Raw genomic sequence first — 16,457 nt, 5'->3', positions numbered from 1 at the left:
TAAACTACAGCACATTAGGTTTATAATTTTTTTCTTTTACTACTATAAATATAAAAACTTCATACTGATACAACCTTTTTTCATATTAAGGATTACTTCTTTAAGAAAGACTCACAGAAATACAATGATTTTGTCAAAAAAATCTGCATTATGGTTCCTGTTATAATGTAAATTCTTTCCCCAAATCAAAGTACAAATGTACTATATGGCAATATGAATATGCCAGCATCATCCTACTCTTACATGCACTGGCAATTATTTTATATTTAAAACTTAGAGTAAGTAATAGAATCTAGTTACTGTTTTATTTGTACTTTTATGGATTCCTAGTGAGGATGAACATCATGATTCTTTGGCTGTCCATCATTATTCCACCTATGACTGCATACACATTATTTCACCACTAGAGTTTTAGTGTTTTCCTAACCAATTTGTACACATTCGTTGTATAAGAAAAACAATATCCACTTAATGCTAATAGTCACTGCAAACATTTTCCTGAGCCTGGACCTCACCCTTTCTCTTAGTGCTGACAATATAGTAACATTTGTTTTTCTGTGGTTAAATATTGTATCAAGAACAAATTTGGTACATGGTATCAGATGACCTACATTCAGTTTTTTCCCCTCAAACTGGCAACCACTCTTATCAGTGACATTCATTAAATTTCATTTTATTCTACCACTGATTTATAGTTACCTCTTTATCATGGTACGTAATAAATTCTCGGTAATTTGCTATATGTAACATGGTCTACTCCTGCATTAACTACTAGGTTCCATAATATGCCTATTCTTTTGGCAAGAGTATCATGTTCTAATTTTTATAGTTTAAAAAAATTTTAATATCTAGACTTGCTCATTTCCCTTCATTAGGCTGATTGGCGTAGTTCTGACTTTTACATTGAAATATTTTTAAAAAACACAAAATTCTTCTGATTAAAAAGATTTATGTGACTATGAAACTAAATTACCACCTCAAAGATACAAGAGGGCTTTGAACATTACAATTATCCCTTGCAAAAATAGCTATCATTGTGGAAATATACTGAATTTTATAAAACAGGGGACTCCTGTGGTACATCTTGCATTTAACAATAGTTAAATAGACTTTTAGTAAAAATAGACTTTTAGTAAAAATCCAGTAGGGGCAGTGTCAATATAACCTAATTTAAATACAGACAGGACAAGGAATCTTCAAATTCAGATAAGATTCTGCTAGCAACCAAAACTGCCCCAGCCTAAAAGTATAACAACTCTATTACTAATTTACAGTTAAATTTATATTAAGTAACTCCCAGGCAACATTCAAACATTCATATTTTTCTTAATTTTTTTTTATAATTCCACTAAAGCAAAAAAAAAAAAAATCAATTTTGCTCTTTGAAGAAATAAAATGATGATCCATAAAGGATATATTTTGGAATCATATAAATTTTTAATTTAATAATGTGGAGTATAAGACAAATTTACTTTGCAGCTAACAGTTCAGGAATGCATTCTTTATGCCCAATGAATAATATATATCACATTAAATATGTATTTTCAAAACGTGCTGATTAAAACATAATAAATTCCAGCTCTTCTTAGCACAGTTGTGAAATGACACTGCTGTTCAGACATTTTAAGTATTAAAGTAAACTGAAAATTCAATTCATGGTTTTAACTACATAACATTTGCAGCAAATCGGCCTTTGAAATTTGAACACATTAGGATGCAAAATCATATACATATATTCAGATTAACACTATCTTGTGCAAAGAAAAAATCTTTTTTTAAAAATTGTGGAAAGTCTGAAGTCAGTTATTACAATTTTTTTAAAAGCCAAAGCTACAGCCTACAACTATAAAATACAACTTATTTTTAGAATGTGTAGGGTTTTAGAGCATGAAGATTTTAACTCATCTTCAACTTTGTAGGAAAATCATTTTTACATAAAGAACAAATGAAAATAATACTATTGCTATGATATACCTAACAACAGCATAAAACATCATAACTTGACAGGATCACTGTATTAGAAAGAGGTCATTATCATTAATTCCTCGTTTTCTGAATGTCAGGGAACACCTATTACGTTTTCTTGACAATAAAAACAGCTGAAAGGCTATTGCTGTATAACCTGCCCATGTTCTGAATTCACTTTTTATTTTGGATATTTATGGTAATTTACATGAACAAAAGGGATAACTGATCATATCTCATTACATATAGACAGTTTAGAAAAATGAAAAGTCAAGTATGAAACGTTTGAACATGTCCGTCTAAGGAGTTGGTAAAGTAGTCTATGTTACCTGAACAGGTGCAATAACAGCACAGGGGCCACCTTCAAACTGTTCTAATGCAGATCCCTCTGATTCACTAAACACAAACCCTAAAAATGAAAGCAAGTAGCAAAGATTAAAAATGTAATTCAAACAGCAGCCCAAAGAATTTTTAATGTACTTTGCTTGAGAAAGATCACTTATTACAAAAGCAAAATATCTCCAAATTATTTAGGCACAATGGTTCTTAACTTTCGGGGGGGGGGGGGATCAAGGAACCCTCTGAAAAAAGATCTGAAGCCTATGCTCCCATCCCCGTGCCCCAAATGCATGTAAACAGACACATACACACACACGCACGCACGCATGCACTCTCTCTCTCTCTCATTCTCTCTCATATGCACACACAAAATTTTGTTACCTAGGGATCCCGCTAAATGGACTAGGGGGATAAAGTGTGGACTTCTGTAAAAGAACACTAAATTAAATAACTTATTTGAAGAAAGATGAGTCTATCTACTGAATTCAACCAGAATTTTTAGGACCCTTTCCATACAGAATCCTTTTGCATTTCAATCTTTGAGTCATATTGTATAAACTAAAAATTAAAAGGCATCCTAGACAGTGAATGTGCTCGAACCAGCTCTATCTCAATTTCGCTATTACCCAGCCAGCACTGACTGAGAGTGACCCATAGATGTTCCTACAGATAGACAGGGCCAGAAGTCCAGAGGACTGAGTGACGCTCTCTGTAACACTGCTGGGAAATCATTTCTCCTCCCTAGATCTCTGTCTAGTTATCTTTAAAGTTTCCAATTCCAATATGCTTGGAATATGTAAAGTTTCACTAAAGGTTGTAGTTTTAGTCATTCATCCAACAAACATTTAATGAACCTAAGATACTACAGCAAGCATCCAGCATGTATGCATGAATGACAGAGTCTCTGGTCTACAGAAGCCAATGATACAGGTGAACACAGACAGATGAACAAATGAACATAAAACAAAAGTATGAATACAGTATTATTGGATACAGAAAGGAATGATTTACTCTGAGTCAAGTCACAACAGGGGACTTGGTGATTTTTAATAGGAATTTGCAAGGATGAAGATGAGGAATGATTTTTAGGTGAAGAAAACACCTTTATTAAAAGGAAAAAGGTTTGGTGAGAGCAGGGCAAGTTTATGGGGCAGAGGAAAACTTAATATAGCTCAAGGATAGTATGGGGGTAGCATGGGGAAGATGGTACATTGGAAGAGGGAAAGCGGACAAGAGGTTAATAGTGGGAAGGGCCAGACCATGACAAGTCCTAACTGAACTGTAATATGATTATACTGTTTCCTCCTCTCTTTCTTAAAGGAATAAAATGGGGAGGAGACTGTTTGAACAGCCATATGGAGATGGTATCAACTTAATAAAATTCACATTAGTGTGGAGAGAAGAAACTGCATCTAAACAGTATTTCCTATGGTAAAAATTAAGATTTGATGAGCATGTGCAAGTGGGGCAAAGAAATTAGAGCAGACTGAAGTTTCTAGCTTGAGACACCAGGTGAGAGCAACTGAGATAAGAAATAGCATAGAGGATCCTATTCCATCCCACCTCCTCTCTCTTAACCTTTGAATCCCTCTCTTTCAAACAGGAATTAAACATGTATCTTACATATTTAAAAACAAAAAAATCCTCCTTAAGAATCCATCAAAAGCACTTTGAGTAAAAAGCTGAAAACTTATGTCAACACAAAAACCTCCACACAGATGTTTCTAGCACCTTTATTCATAATTGCTAATACTTGGAAGCCACTAAGCTGTTCTTCAGTAAGTGAATGGGGTAAATGAACTGTGGTACATCCAAACAACAAACTATAATCCAGCACTAAAACATAAATGAGCTCACAAGTCACAAAAAAACATGGAGAAACCTTAAGTGCATATTACTCAGGGACGTAACCAATTGGAAAAGGCTACATACCATATGATTCCAACTATATGATATCCTGGAAAAGGCAAAACTATGGAAACCGTAAAAAGATGAGTAGTTTCCAGGGATTGGTGGAGGGAGAGAGGAAGAGGGATGAATGTGCAAAGCACAGAAGACTTTTAGTGCAGTGAAAATACTATGAAACCATAATGATGGATAAATGTCATTATACATTTGTCCAAACCCAGATAATGTAGAACACCAAGACTGAGCTGTAAACTATAGAGCTTGGGTGATGATGATATGTCAATGCAGGTTCATCTATTAACAAATACTCCACTCTGGTGGGGGGTAATGATAATAGCAGAGCCTATACATGCTGTGGGAGTAGGAGGTATGTGAGAAATTTCTGTAGCTTCCCCACAGTTTTGCTATAAACTTTAAACTTCTCTAAAAAAGTAAAGTCTAAATTTTAAAAAAATTCAGTTGACCATTAAAAAAAAAAACCCCACCCCAAACTCCAACCACCACCCTTTCAAAGGCCACTTAGTTGTCTAAATGCACTGTCTCAATCTCCTTACCTCACAATTTATTCAACCCTCAAAATTTGGTTTTCAACCTATGACTGCACCAAATTCATTCTCACCAACTCGGTCAATGAACAGTACAGATGATTTCACAAGCTTTTCTCAATTACTCTCCAGAGAATCATCTGAAATGCTAACCACAGATTTCTTCTGAAAAACCTTGCCCCTTGGCTTTACTGGTCCCTCTTGTTACAAATTTCCCTTTTCAGTTTCTTCTCCATCCCCTCGGTCAACTCCTCTACAAAGCTAATGTTCCTCATGTCTTGGCTTTAGGATCTATGTTCTTTTCATTTCATACATTCTCCTTGGGTAACTCATCTACTCCCAAGATTCCCATTACTGGTTATAATCAGGGAATCCTCAAATACAGCCCAGATTACAACTCTAGACATAAACAGAGTCTAATTTACTTAACGTGTCCTGTATGATCCGGTTTCTACCTAAATCTCCTAACTCATCCTTTACCATTCTTCCTCTTAGACTTCAGGCTGAGATTCTTTCAGGTCCTCAAATATCTATTTTCTTTCAGGTTTTTTACCCTTTTTGAATATATTGTGCCCTGCACTTGAAATACTTGCTAACCTTTCTCTGTCACTTTAAGGCAAGATCTTCTTGGTTCAAGACCCCAAACCGTGATTTCTAGATGTCCATTTCTAGCCCATCTCTGATCTACCCTGAAGTTCAAACCACTGTCATCTCTCACCTAGAGTATCGTTAAGAGTTTCCAATGAGATGTCCCCATTCTTCCCCACCGATCCCACTTCATCGTCATTTGTTCACCATAGAGTTACCAGAGAAATATGGTAGACTTGGAAATCAGATATTGTCATAACCTGCTTAATACGTTTCAGTGGCTTCTCATGGCAATTAGAATGAAAGTCAAACTCCTTTTCATGGCTTTCAAAGACACCATAACTATCAAACCCACATTTCTTCAGTTCACTCTCACTTTATCTGCAGTGACCTTAGAACATCCCAAGATCTTTATGTTAGCTCTATTCCTTCTCCATTTATTTCCCCTTCTCTTTTCAGAAAGCTGAATCCTTCTCATTCTTTTTTTTTTTTTTTTTCCTTCTCATTCTTAAGGACTCGTTTTAGGTGTTAACTCCTCAGAGATATTCCCTGATAATCCTACCTAAATAGGTCTCTCCTACCATCCCCAGCACAACCAGTACTTTTCATAATCTGTGATTACTATATTATATTATTGCTTATTTACTTATTATTTGTCTTACATGTATCTTGCCTGTTCTCTTATTACTGTTTTCCTAGTATATTGTGTAGTTCATGCTCTCTGGACTGCTGCAAGGAAAGATAGCGGAGGAGTTTGTTTCTAGGTATGCCAAGTTTAGTTGTGAGATAACCACTTGGCAACATTTAGAAGTGGGGAAATATGGGTCTGGAACTCAGGGCAGGGATTAGGATCAGACACAGCAATCTGAATCATCCTCAACATGGCAGTCAAAGTAAAGGAGATAATGTAAAACAAAGATGATGGAGTTGGGATTAGGATTAAACACAGCAATCTGAATTATCTTCAACATGGCAGTCAAAGTAAATGAGAACATGTAAAGCGAAGATGACAGAGTTGGGCATGTTAAAAAATAAGCAGAGGCTGAGTCAGCAAAGGACAAAGATTAGAAAGGTAAGAGAAAAACAAACACACTGAAGTCCTCCAGGAAGCAAAGAGTAGTCACTTGCTACAAATGCTACTGAGTAAAAACATAAATTAAAACACTGGATTAAGCACATCACTGAAAATACAAAGAAAGAAACCTAGAGCACTGGAGAGAATAAGCACTTTAAAGGGTTGAGGTGTGATTCAGAATCCAAGGACAAAAAGTAAATGTGATCTACTTTTAAACAAGTGAAGAGATTCACCACCCCCCCCTTTTTTTTTTTATCATTCCTTATTTCCATTAGGAACAGAGCTAGATGGAGTGGGGGACTTCCTGGCTGTATCTCCTGTTCTAGGTTGGACAAAAATAATGGTAAAAATTATTGTAAAAAAAAATAGTAACCTGAAAAGGGTAGCTGGATAAAGAATTATTATTTATATAGACTGAGGGCCATGAGTTTAAAAAGAGAAGACTGATTATATGAGAAGGAGGACGTTTAAAGACTCCAAGTCTTGAAAGAGTGGTGGTGTAGTGATGGAGGCGGGGGACGGGACTGGATAAAAAGAGGTTCTCAAAGTGTGGTCTACAGAACCTTGAAAATCTGAAACCCTTTCAAGGGATCTACTAGAGGTAAAAATAATTCTCATAAGGATATGAGGATACTAAGACATTATTTGACCTTTACACTTGACATACAACGGTACAATAGCAATGGTGGGTGTTACTGCTGGTGTCTTAGAACACATGAAGGCAGTGTCATTAACTGTACTAGCAGTCACCATCCTGGTAAATAAAACCACCCTCTTTCAAACATAAAGAAAAAGCCATTTAACTAAAGAATGCCCTTACTGATGCTACTTTTATTAAATCTTGACCTTGAATAAAGTGTCCTTTTAAAAAATATTCTGCATGACAAAATGGCAACTATTCATAAAGCACCTCTGCTACATACCTTGAAGATGACTGACCTTTGTCTCAAGAAAAATCATGTGTGTAATTTTCTGAATTGCAAACTGGAAGTACTTTTTTGTAAAGCACTGTTTTTATTCTGAGGGGCTACTGACAGACTATGATTATTCAGACTTAGGTTTGTGGCAAACCCTTTCTCAGAAGTGAATGATGTGAGCCTGATACTTCAAGGAAAATAACTGACAGTTATTTTTGCCAGTGATAAAATTTCAGGCTTTCAAGCAATAACTAAAATTTTGGAAAACCCGCATCCAGCACCGTGAACTTGACACAGTGACTCAATTCTTAGATATTTTTCTAATAACACCAGTGGTGATAGTAATAGGACTGTTGATACTGTCAAAAGGAATGTATTATCATTTGGAAATGTCGGCAGAAACCAGTGGACCAATGACTCCTAAAGAACTAATGCACAGTGTTAGAAATAAATGCTCAAGTAAAGGTGCACTCAAAATATGACAAAACCAAATGGTTTTCAATTTAACAGAGTACAAAAAAATTCATTCATGTCGCTCAGATTCCATATTGCAAATAACCTCTAAGAAACTACCACCTGTCAAGTTGTGGTGTAGTAGCAAAGACAGATGGCCACAATTATCTGAAAAGGCTGTTGTAAGACTCTCACCTTACCAATTACAATCTTTGTAAGGCTGGATTTTCTACACTTCCCAACAACATGACCGCAACAGACTGAACAGAAAGTAAATGTGAGGATCCAGCTGTCTTCTAATGAGCCAGACATCAAAGAGATTTATAGGAATGTAAAACAATACCTCAGGTCTCATTAATTTTATTTTTCATATTGAAGTCCTTAATAATTTTTCAGAGTATAATACGGCCCGGAGTTCAAAAACTTCAGAGCCACTGGCCTAGCAGAAGTGAATCTTAGCAGGCTTCTAAATTATATATACAGGCAAAGAGGAAGTGATATTACTGAGGGGAACGAGAGAAAATTGAGGAGAATTTTAATTCTGAAAAACGTTAAGAAAGGCTGACAAGATAAAGAACTGAGACAAACACTGAGGGCTCAGCTAGGGTTTGAGGACTACATTTGTGCAGATGCTGACCACAATTTCCTCCATCAATACACAGCAGCATGGGAGAAACAGAATAGACAACAGGCTACGGGGAGGATGAGAAATAGTACAATGCACAGAACAAATTTAATAAGGACAAATGAGATCTGATGGTGCTGGTTATCATGTCAAGATAACCAAATAGAGGTCCAACCTAGAACAGGAGATACAGCCAAGAGGTCCCCCACTCTGTCTAGCTCTGTTCCTACTAGAAATAAGGAAAGGATCCCTGATGTTGGGCCTAAGGGAAGAGGCGAACTTAGGCTCTGTCAAACTTTGGGGTATGTAATAAACATGAATCAGTAATGAATTCTTACCCTCCTTAAAATTACTAATAATGTAATGTAGTTTTCAAGATTCATGAGTGGGACTTATAGCTGAAAAGCATTATAGTGAGTTGCTTTTGTAAGCTAGATATAAAAACCTCATGGAGAGAATTCTAGGCAGATCTGCTGTATTCCAAATTCTGTTTAATTACAGTATACATGTTTGAGTGTGTTAAGTGATAATGAACAAAGGCTATTAGGGCACAAAATGAAATAAAGTCAAGTAAATGTAAATTAAGTATTCTAAAATAGGAGTAAGCTAAGTAGGCTTCTCCCTTTACAATAAGGTTTCACTTGAATTTAATTTTTTTAGGATATAGAGTTATTTCTCTTGTATTCATGTATTCAATATTTCCTATCTTTAAAAGGAATTGTCTTTTCACAAAATGTTTTTTTCTGATTAGATCTGAAATTAGCCATCTAATCCTAATTATGTAATTTTGTATCACATTTCATAGTACTGAAGACAGAGAAATCTGTTTTATACCTCTTAACTAATTTAAACCTGAGCCATGAACCTCTTCGTAATCTTCCCATATTTTACTCTCACATGACTTACTCTGCATCTATATTATTCAAACCAATTTTTAACTTCGGCCTCCATAATTCTAGGCTCTCAAGTAAACAAAAGCCCATAGAAAGACTTGGATCATCATTACAAACTGGATAATACTGGTTAAATCAATCTGAACTGTGCTTTATTTTCCTCATCTATTAAAATAAGGAAAACTACATTTATCCTTTGTTATCTCTCATGTTTGTTGCAAGGATTAAACAGGACTTCCAGAAACTGTAAAGCATGGTGTAATGTAAGAAATTATCATAGTTACTTTGAACTAAAAAAAACACATTATGTATTCAAAGTACCAAGAAATTAACTTTGTCCTATAGACTTGTAAATTTTAAGTTTAGAAAAACTGGATTTTAGGTGACATGATTCAGATAGGTTGGAGAAAAGAATATCCATTCTTGAGAAAAATAAAAGGTGTCCAACAACAAACACTTCTGAAATGATATGATCCACATTACCTTCATTTTGGAAAAAATTAATCAATACTGGTGTTTCAGGGTGCCTGGGTAGCTCAGTCAGTTAAGTGTCTGATTCTTGGTTTCGACTCCGGTCATGATCTCAGAGTCATGGGACAAAGCCCCAAGTTGGGCTCTGCCCTGGGCTGGGAGCCAGCTGAAAATTCTGTCTCCCTCTGCCCCTCCCCCTGCTTGTGCATGCTAGCTCTCTCATAATAATAATAATAATAATAATAATAATAATAACTTACCATTATTACTTTGGTAAAATATTAATTATTATAATAATAAATGTATTAACTTATAAATACATTTGATACTTATATTTTAACTGATCCCTCACTTATCCTAAGTTATTTGTTAAACTTTATTTTTTCATATTACATAACAAAAATTGTCATATACCACAGGTTCAAATTCAATCAACTGTAGCTCTATTCCCCAACCCATTCCCATAAGCCCTCCCAAAACAATGAACTGATATAAATAGGAAATGTATTTCTCCTTCTTGGGTTAATCTTATAGGTTAAACAAAATAAATAAATAAATAAATAAAGCTTAGGGGAAAGGGGAAAAAAGGAAAAAAATAGTTTCTAAGAGCTTATAATCTAGATCAGGGGTTGACCTGTTTCTGTAAATGCTGTTTTGGAACACCGCCATACCTATATTATCTAGGGCTGCTTTTGCTGCAATGGCAGAGATTAGTATTGAGACAGAAACAATAAATGCAGCTGACTCTCTTACAGAAAAAGTTTGCAGAACACTGAACTAGACAATCAATACTAAAAAGAAAACAGAAGTTCCCAATAAGTCAAAATGTTTTCATTTATAAGATTAGTACTTATTCCTGTCGGCTCTAGATGACTCTTATTTTGGTTCTGCTGGAAGTTGGTTTATCTACCACTTGCTACCATCCCTAGCACTACTGTCCTGGTCCAACTAAGCCACCACTACTGCAAATGTCTCTCATTTGATCCTGCTCTCTCTCTCAAGCCACTACAGTCTATCTTCAAACCCAGCAGTCAGATCAGTCCTTTTAAAAACTTGTCATGCCATGTCTCGCCTCTGCTCCAAACCTTGCAATGATCCCTCATTTCATTCAGAATAAATGCCAAAGCCCTTATCATGGCCTATAAGGCTTTACTGGTCATTCTTTGAAAAGGATTTCTTACATCATTTTTTATTACTCTTCCTTTCCTTCATTCCATCTTCAGCTGAACTAGTCTCCTTCCTGCTCCTTAAACAAAAAGCCAGGAATATTCTGCATCACATTTTTTATAACAGCTAGTCTCTCTGCCTGGAACACTCTTCAGATAACTGCATAACTCAGTTGTTTCCGGTGCTTGCTCAAATCTCAGCTTAAAATGAAGGCATAACCACATCACCCCATTCCACAATTCTCTATTTCTTTATGTTCTAACTATTACATGTACTTCATTTTGCTTTGCTTCTTATTTGTCTTCCTTCCCATCCTACCTACCAAGTCTGAGTTGCAGAGGCCTGGAACACTGCTGTAGTTTGTGGGAAGAAGGGCAAAGAGGATAAATGGTGCTTTTGAATGAGGTAGAAAATATACTTTTCTTAAAAAACGATCACAGAAAATTAAGCAGGAGGAAAGAAAGCCAGAGACTCAATTTCCAAGTCAGAAAATAACAACTGCAAATCTTTAAATTACGTAATTTGTCTTTCAAAGAAAAACTGGCAAAAAAACCCCAAAACAAAACAAAAACCCCACCAAACTTTTTCCCCCCAAAGAAAAAGGAACTGCAGGAGAGAATTATCTAAAACTGCCAAATGAGTTCAAACAACGATGTGCCACTTCTGTGGCTCACTGATTTCACATATTATCTGAAACTGCCAAATTAATTAAAAAAATCCAACTCTGCTGCAGCAACTCCCGCAGCTTGTCTTAATGTGTCAAAAAAATTAACATGATCAATATTAATTCATAAATGTAAACATAATTTTACAAATATTTACCCCAAACATCTTACACCTTTAACTTGCTTCCAAAAAACTCTTAAGAATACAGTTGTCAAAGCACCGTTACAGACTAGGAAATAGAGCCAAAGGTGGTGTCACATTACAAATGCTGTAAGGCAAGTGCAGCAGTGTCTTGTGCCTATTCTCATAATCCCAAATGACTGCCAAAGCAATCGTCAGCAATGATTTCTGCCTCTAAATGAATAAATGAATACGACAGTTAACAAAGCAAAGCCAATAACAACCTCCCTCTGATTCAGAGGTGGTAACTTAAAAATACATATTTGGTTGCCTGAAAATCTTGATCAATATAAGACCATGAAGAATTATATATCCACAATATAAACATACTCTAAAAAGAAAAAAAAATCTTTATCTTTAAAGATTATCTTTAAAGGTGGTGGCTGAATGAATCTTGTTAAGGAATTTCTTGGCACAGTATTCTCATATGTCATAAAGTCGTACTTTAATAATTATCATGTATCCTCTTTGCTTCAATAAAAAAAAATAATGAAAGTAAAAATAAAGTATTTGTCAAATAAACAATAATTTCTTGTAATCGTCAGGTCATGGCCAGAGAGTGATCTTTGGCTTAGCCTTCCAATTAAATACTTTTTAAATGAAGTCCTAAGAATTTCCAATGTCAGATATCGTGCTAAGTGCCTCAGTGGATTTACATGCCTTCAATCCTCACAACGACCCTGTAAGGTTGACACTACTATTATCTGCATTTTATAGAGAAAGAAACTGAGGCTTAACTAAGTCAAATCATTTGAACCTGGGACCAAAATACACCTGTTCCAAAGTCTTCTCTTAACCAGTCCTTAGAAAGGCCTCTGAATTCTCCCGGAATCTGCAGTTTTAACATAAAGTCTCAATACTATCTTATTCTATGTTGTAAATGCTTAATCAATGCTGACTAATTACACAGGAAGTAAAATTTTTCTTAAATATTCAGAGCCCCTTATACCTCAGGGCAGTTCACTATTAGGATAAATGAAGTCAAAGTAGAAGGTAAGCTTTAAAATCTGCAAATGCAGGCGTCCAAGATTTCAGAAAATAGGACTTCAGTGATGTAATTAAAATGTGTAAAAAGAGCCAAACTAATTACATGTTAAAGTTTAGAAACTCAAAGGAACAAAGTGAAAACAGAGCCATATTAAGAATGGGGAGACTTGTAAATTCACTCCCATTCTATCAACTTGTGCAACTTTGGCCTGTTCATTTAGCCCCACCACTCATTTTCCTCATTTGCAAAACAAGAGTGATGGACTCAATAAGCTGCCCGTAATACATTATGGGTCTAATTTTACCAGCTCTTAAATGAGCCATATCTGGGAGAGAGAGGAAGGGATTTACTTAAACCCCGAATTTTTGTTACAAAACACACACTATGAAATAGGAACTTGCGAGTCACTACGCTAAAATTCCCCTAAATCCTTTGAGAACTGGTATTGTCTAAACGACTGAACAACCACCGAACAGCTATCATTTACTGGCCTGTGATGATTTCCATTACACGACCCTTCCTACTCCAAAGGCTCTTCACCTCACTTAACTTCGCTAAGTCTTTCCTAAGTCACCTTACCTAGTGTGCGACGCAGTGCTTCATTATAATTTAAGAATCACAGGTAACTAACTACTAGTATGAAGTACCTAATGCAGAGCTTGGCACAGCGCAGAAATTCAATAAACGGCAATTTTTATCTCATTAGTACTCGTATGAATAAAAAACTCCTTACGTAACTCCCAAATCCTGTGTGGAACCTTAAACCAGCACAGGAAATGCTATGATCCACGCTCCTTTTAACCCTCAGAGATCACTAAGCCCATCTCCAAACCCGGGATACGCTGGGTCGGGAGGGCACCTGACAGCAAGCAACCCTCTACCGATACACCGACTCCTACGTCGAACCACATCGTTAAGATACAAACAGGGGAGGATCCCCGGGTGGCTCAGCAGTTCAGCGCCTGCCTTTGGCCCAGGACGTGATCCTGGGGTCCTAGGATCGAGTCCCGCGTCGGGCTCCCGGGATGGAGCCTGCTTCTCCCTCTGCCTCTCTATCATGAATAAATAAATAGAATCTTAAAAAAAAAAAAAAAAAAAAAAAGATACAAACAACAAAGGCTCTTTGACTTTCTCGTGGACTTGGCTCTCTCTCCCAAAATTAAACCAAACACCAATAACATGAAGCCTTGTTGGGGAGGGGGGGGTGAAGATTGGGGGGGAGGGGGCGCACAGGGCACGCCCTCGGTGTCACCCCCCCCCCCCATCCCATCACCACCCCGTCTCTCCAGCCCAGGGAGGGGCAGAGGCACTTCAGGTCCTGAGTGTAACCATTTCGCTGTAACCATTCTCCAGCTCAACCACTCCCCCACCCCCACCCCCAAGGCAGGCAGGGCGTTTCTAGAAAGTCCAGTTTCAGACCCGAGCAGGACAAGTGGGACAAGAGTGCAGGGCGGGAGGGGGGTTAAGCCGGGGGGGGGGGGGGGGGGCTGTGGCGCCAGAGGGTCTCAGCGAGGCTCTGTGCAGGGAAGCCAGAGCCCAGCCAGGGTACCTTGCGTCCAGCGGCAGAAGATGGTGTCGGAGAGGCCGGGGCTGCTCTTGGTGCCCCACACCAGCTCCATCAGCTCTTTAGTCAGTTCGGACATGATGGGGTACCGGCGAGCGGGTCTTCGCTTTCAGGACTCCTGCCCCGGCACATGGGGAAGGGGCGCCTGCGGAGACAGGAGTGGCGGGACAGCTGCGGCAAACGAAGCTCGGAGCGCGGACGCGAGGAAGACGCAAGGAGACACCGAGCTACTTGCAGACACCGCGCCTGTCAAGCCAGCCCCGAGCGGCAGCAAGGAGTTTCCCCGTACCGGAAGTGCCGGGCCACTTCCGGCTCCCTGTTCGCGACTGCCCCGCCCCCGCCTCCGCCCACCCCCCCGCCGCCGGGCGGGCCCGGGAGTCGCCGCGCCGGAAGCGGAAGTGGCGGGCCGGAAGAGCCTCGGACCTCCCTGGAGGCCGCGGGTTTGCGAGGTCTCAGCCCCCGGCCTTAGGTGGGGTGCTGGGCGTTCGCCCTGGCCGGCGCGCCGCGTTCCCTGGGCGTGGGCCTGTTGTCACCGTCCGGGAGCAGCTCGCTTGGCGCGCTGCCCTGGTCCTGGCTGCAGGCTCCGAGGCCCGCCCGAGCCCTAGGGCGTAGGCACAGAGCCTCGCCTTTAAAATTTGTGATGTTGATTCTACTGAGCTAGGGCTCTAAGACGGTGGTTGGGTCTCGGTGAGGAAACATCCATGTCTGTGTGGAGAGCCACCCATAATTCGAAGACTCAGACTGGGTGCCTCCGTAAGTCATGTAAAGGCCAACCAACTACTCAACACACAACCGGAGGCTGTGGTTTTATTTGCATTAGGAATGTTTCTACCTGGGGGCGCCCGGGGGGGGGGGGGGGGGCGGTCAGGGCTTGAGCACCTGCCTTAGGCCCAGGGCGTGACCCCGGGGTCGTGGGAACGAGGCCGCATTGGGCTCCCTGCGTAGAGCCTGCTTCTCCCTCTGCCTCTGCCTCTGCCTCTCTCTCTGTGTCTCATGAATAAATACATGAAATCTTAAAAAAAAAAAAAATAGTCTCTACCAGATGTAATGCAGGATTACAAAGCTATTTATAGACGTTCAAAGCAGCCTGTCTGGAAGAGGTAGAGCGTTTTCATCTCCAGTTTTTGAAAGGGTGGGATGTGTGGAGGGGAGTCCAGGGTTTAGTCATTGACAAGCATCCAGCTGCACTTGGTTTGTGCAGAAATTTGCATTTGTGCGGCTTGAAAAGAAGAGAACGTATTGGCTAAGGTTTGAATTTAAAAGAGAAGGGCAAAAATCGGATGGGTTCCTTACAGATTGCCGATGAAGGGCTTTGCTCCTTTATGCTTTATTTTTTACTTCAGCCGTCTTTGCTATAGTTAAAAGAATTGCTCAGAGTTCCTGAACCCTATCTATAAGCCTCCTAGTTTTTATTCTCTTTGGAATTCTCTTGACCCTATTTTTGCGAAGCAAATCTTATCCATTCTTCAAGACATAGTGTAAATGTCATTTTGTAATAAAACTGATTCCGGTCATTCCAATCTGGAGTAAAAATTTTAGCTTCTGAAATTGCTTACGATGGTTACCATCATCCTGGGATTTGCGAAGAATTACTTATTCTCTTGGGATGTAAATTTATGAAAGTCAAGGACTGGTCTTATTCATAGTACTTAGCATGGGGAGCATTGAACATTGCTGGATTGCAATAAGCATTAGATGAAGGACTAATACTTGCCTTACGGAAATTTAAAAATTCATTACCTTTCAGCACATGAGCTATCAGGGGAAGTAGTATTGACTGGTCAAGTTAAACATCTAATATTTGCTTGGTGGTTTACAATTTATGGGATTGTTTCACTTCCTGAAAGACATAGAAAGGTCTATGTTTGTAGAGCCTGTGAGTGGCGGGGGTGTTGGCCACGATTGTTTTCTTTCCATTAATATACAGATAGTAGTTATAGACTTGATTTTAGATATGAGGAAAAGGCTAAACTTCCAAAATGTAATTTTAAAAACAGAATATTTCTTGATCTGTGATTTTTCTAAGTCTCCAGCGACAGTGCCAGGCAAAATCTTCAGTCCATTGATAGGTCTTTTCCACTTTTAGGCTATATTCTTTATTTGCAATGTTTAA

At 38.5% G+C, this 16,457-nt stretch overlaps 1 protein-coding gene across 11 annotated transcripts in view; it reads right to left on the bottom strand.

Annotated features, from left to right (window-relative positions):
- Positions 1–14,677, bottom strand: part of MINDY3 (MINDY lysine 48 deubiquitinase 3) — an 82,860-nt gene extending 68,183 nt beyond the window's left edge. For 3 of the 11 annotated variants that reach the window (XM_072749440.1, XM_072749441.1, XM_072749442.1), the window contains exon 1: positions 14,330–14,482. Coding sequence is in view for 2 of the 11 variants with exons in the window: in XM_026016059.2 (XP_025871844.1) it covers positions 2,295–2,374; positions 14,330–14,423 (174 nt within the window). In the remaining 9 variants the exon portion in view is untranslated. Of the gene's footprint in view, positions 1–2,294; positions 2,375–14,329 lie in introns of all 11 variants that reach the window. The other 8 variants (XM_026016084.2, XM_072749438.1, XM_072749436.1 and 5 more) reach the window with 6 other exon arrangements.
- Between the last annotated feature and the right edge of the window lie 1,780 nt (positions 14,678–16,457).

This window comes from Vulpes vulpes, chromosome 2, assembly GCF_048418805.1.
Source record: "Vulpes vulpes isolate BD-2025 chromosome 2, VulVul3, whole genome shotgun sequence".
In the NCBI taxonomy this organism is placed as follows: domain Eukaryota; kingdom Metazoa; phylum Chordata; class Mammalia; order Carnivora; family Canidae; genus Vulpes; species Vulpes vulpes.
Note: the sequence above shows the minus strand (reverse complement) of the source record. Positions and strands in the feature narration are given on the sequence as shown.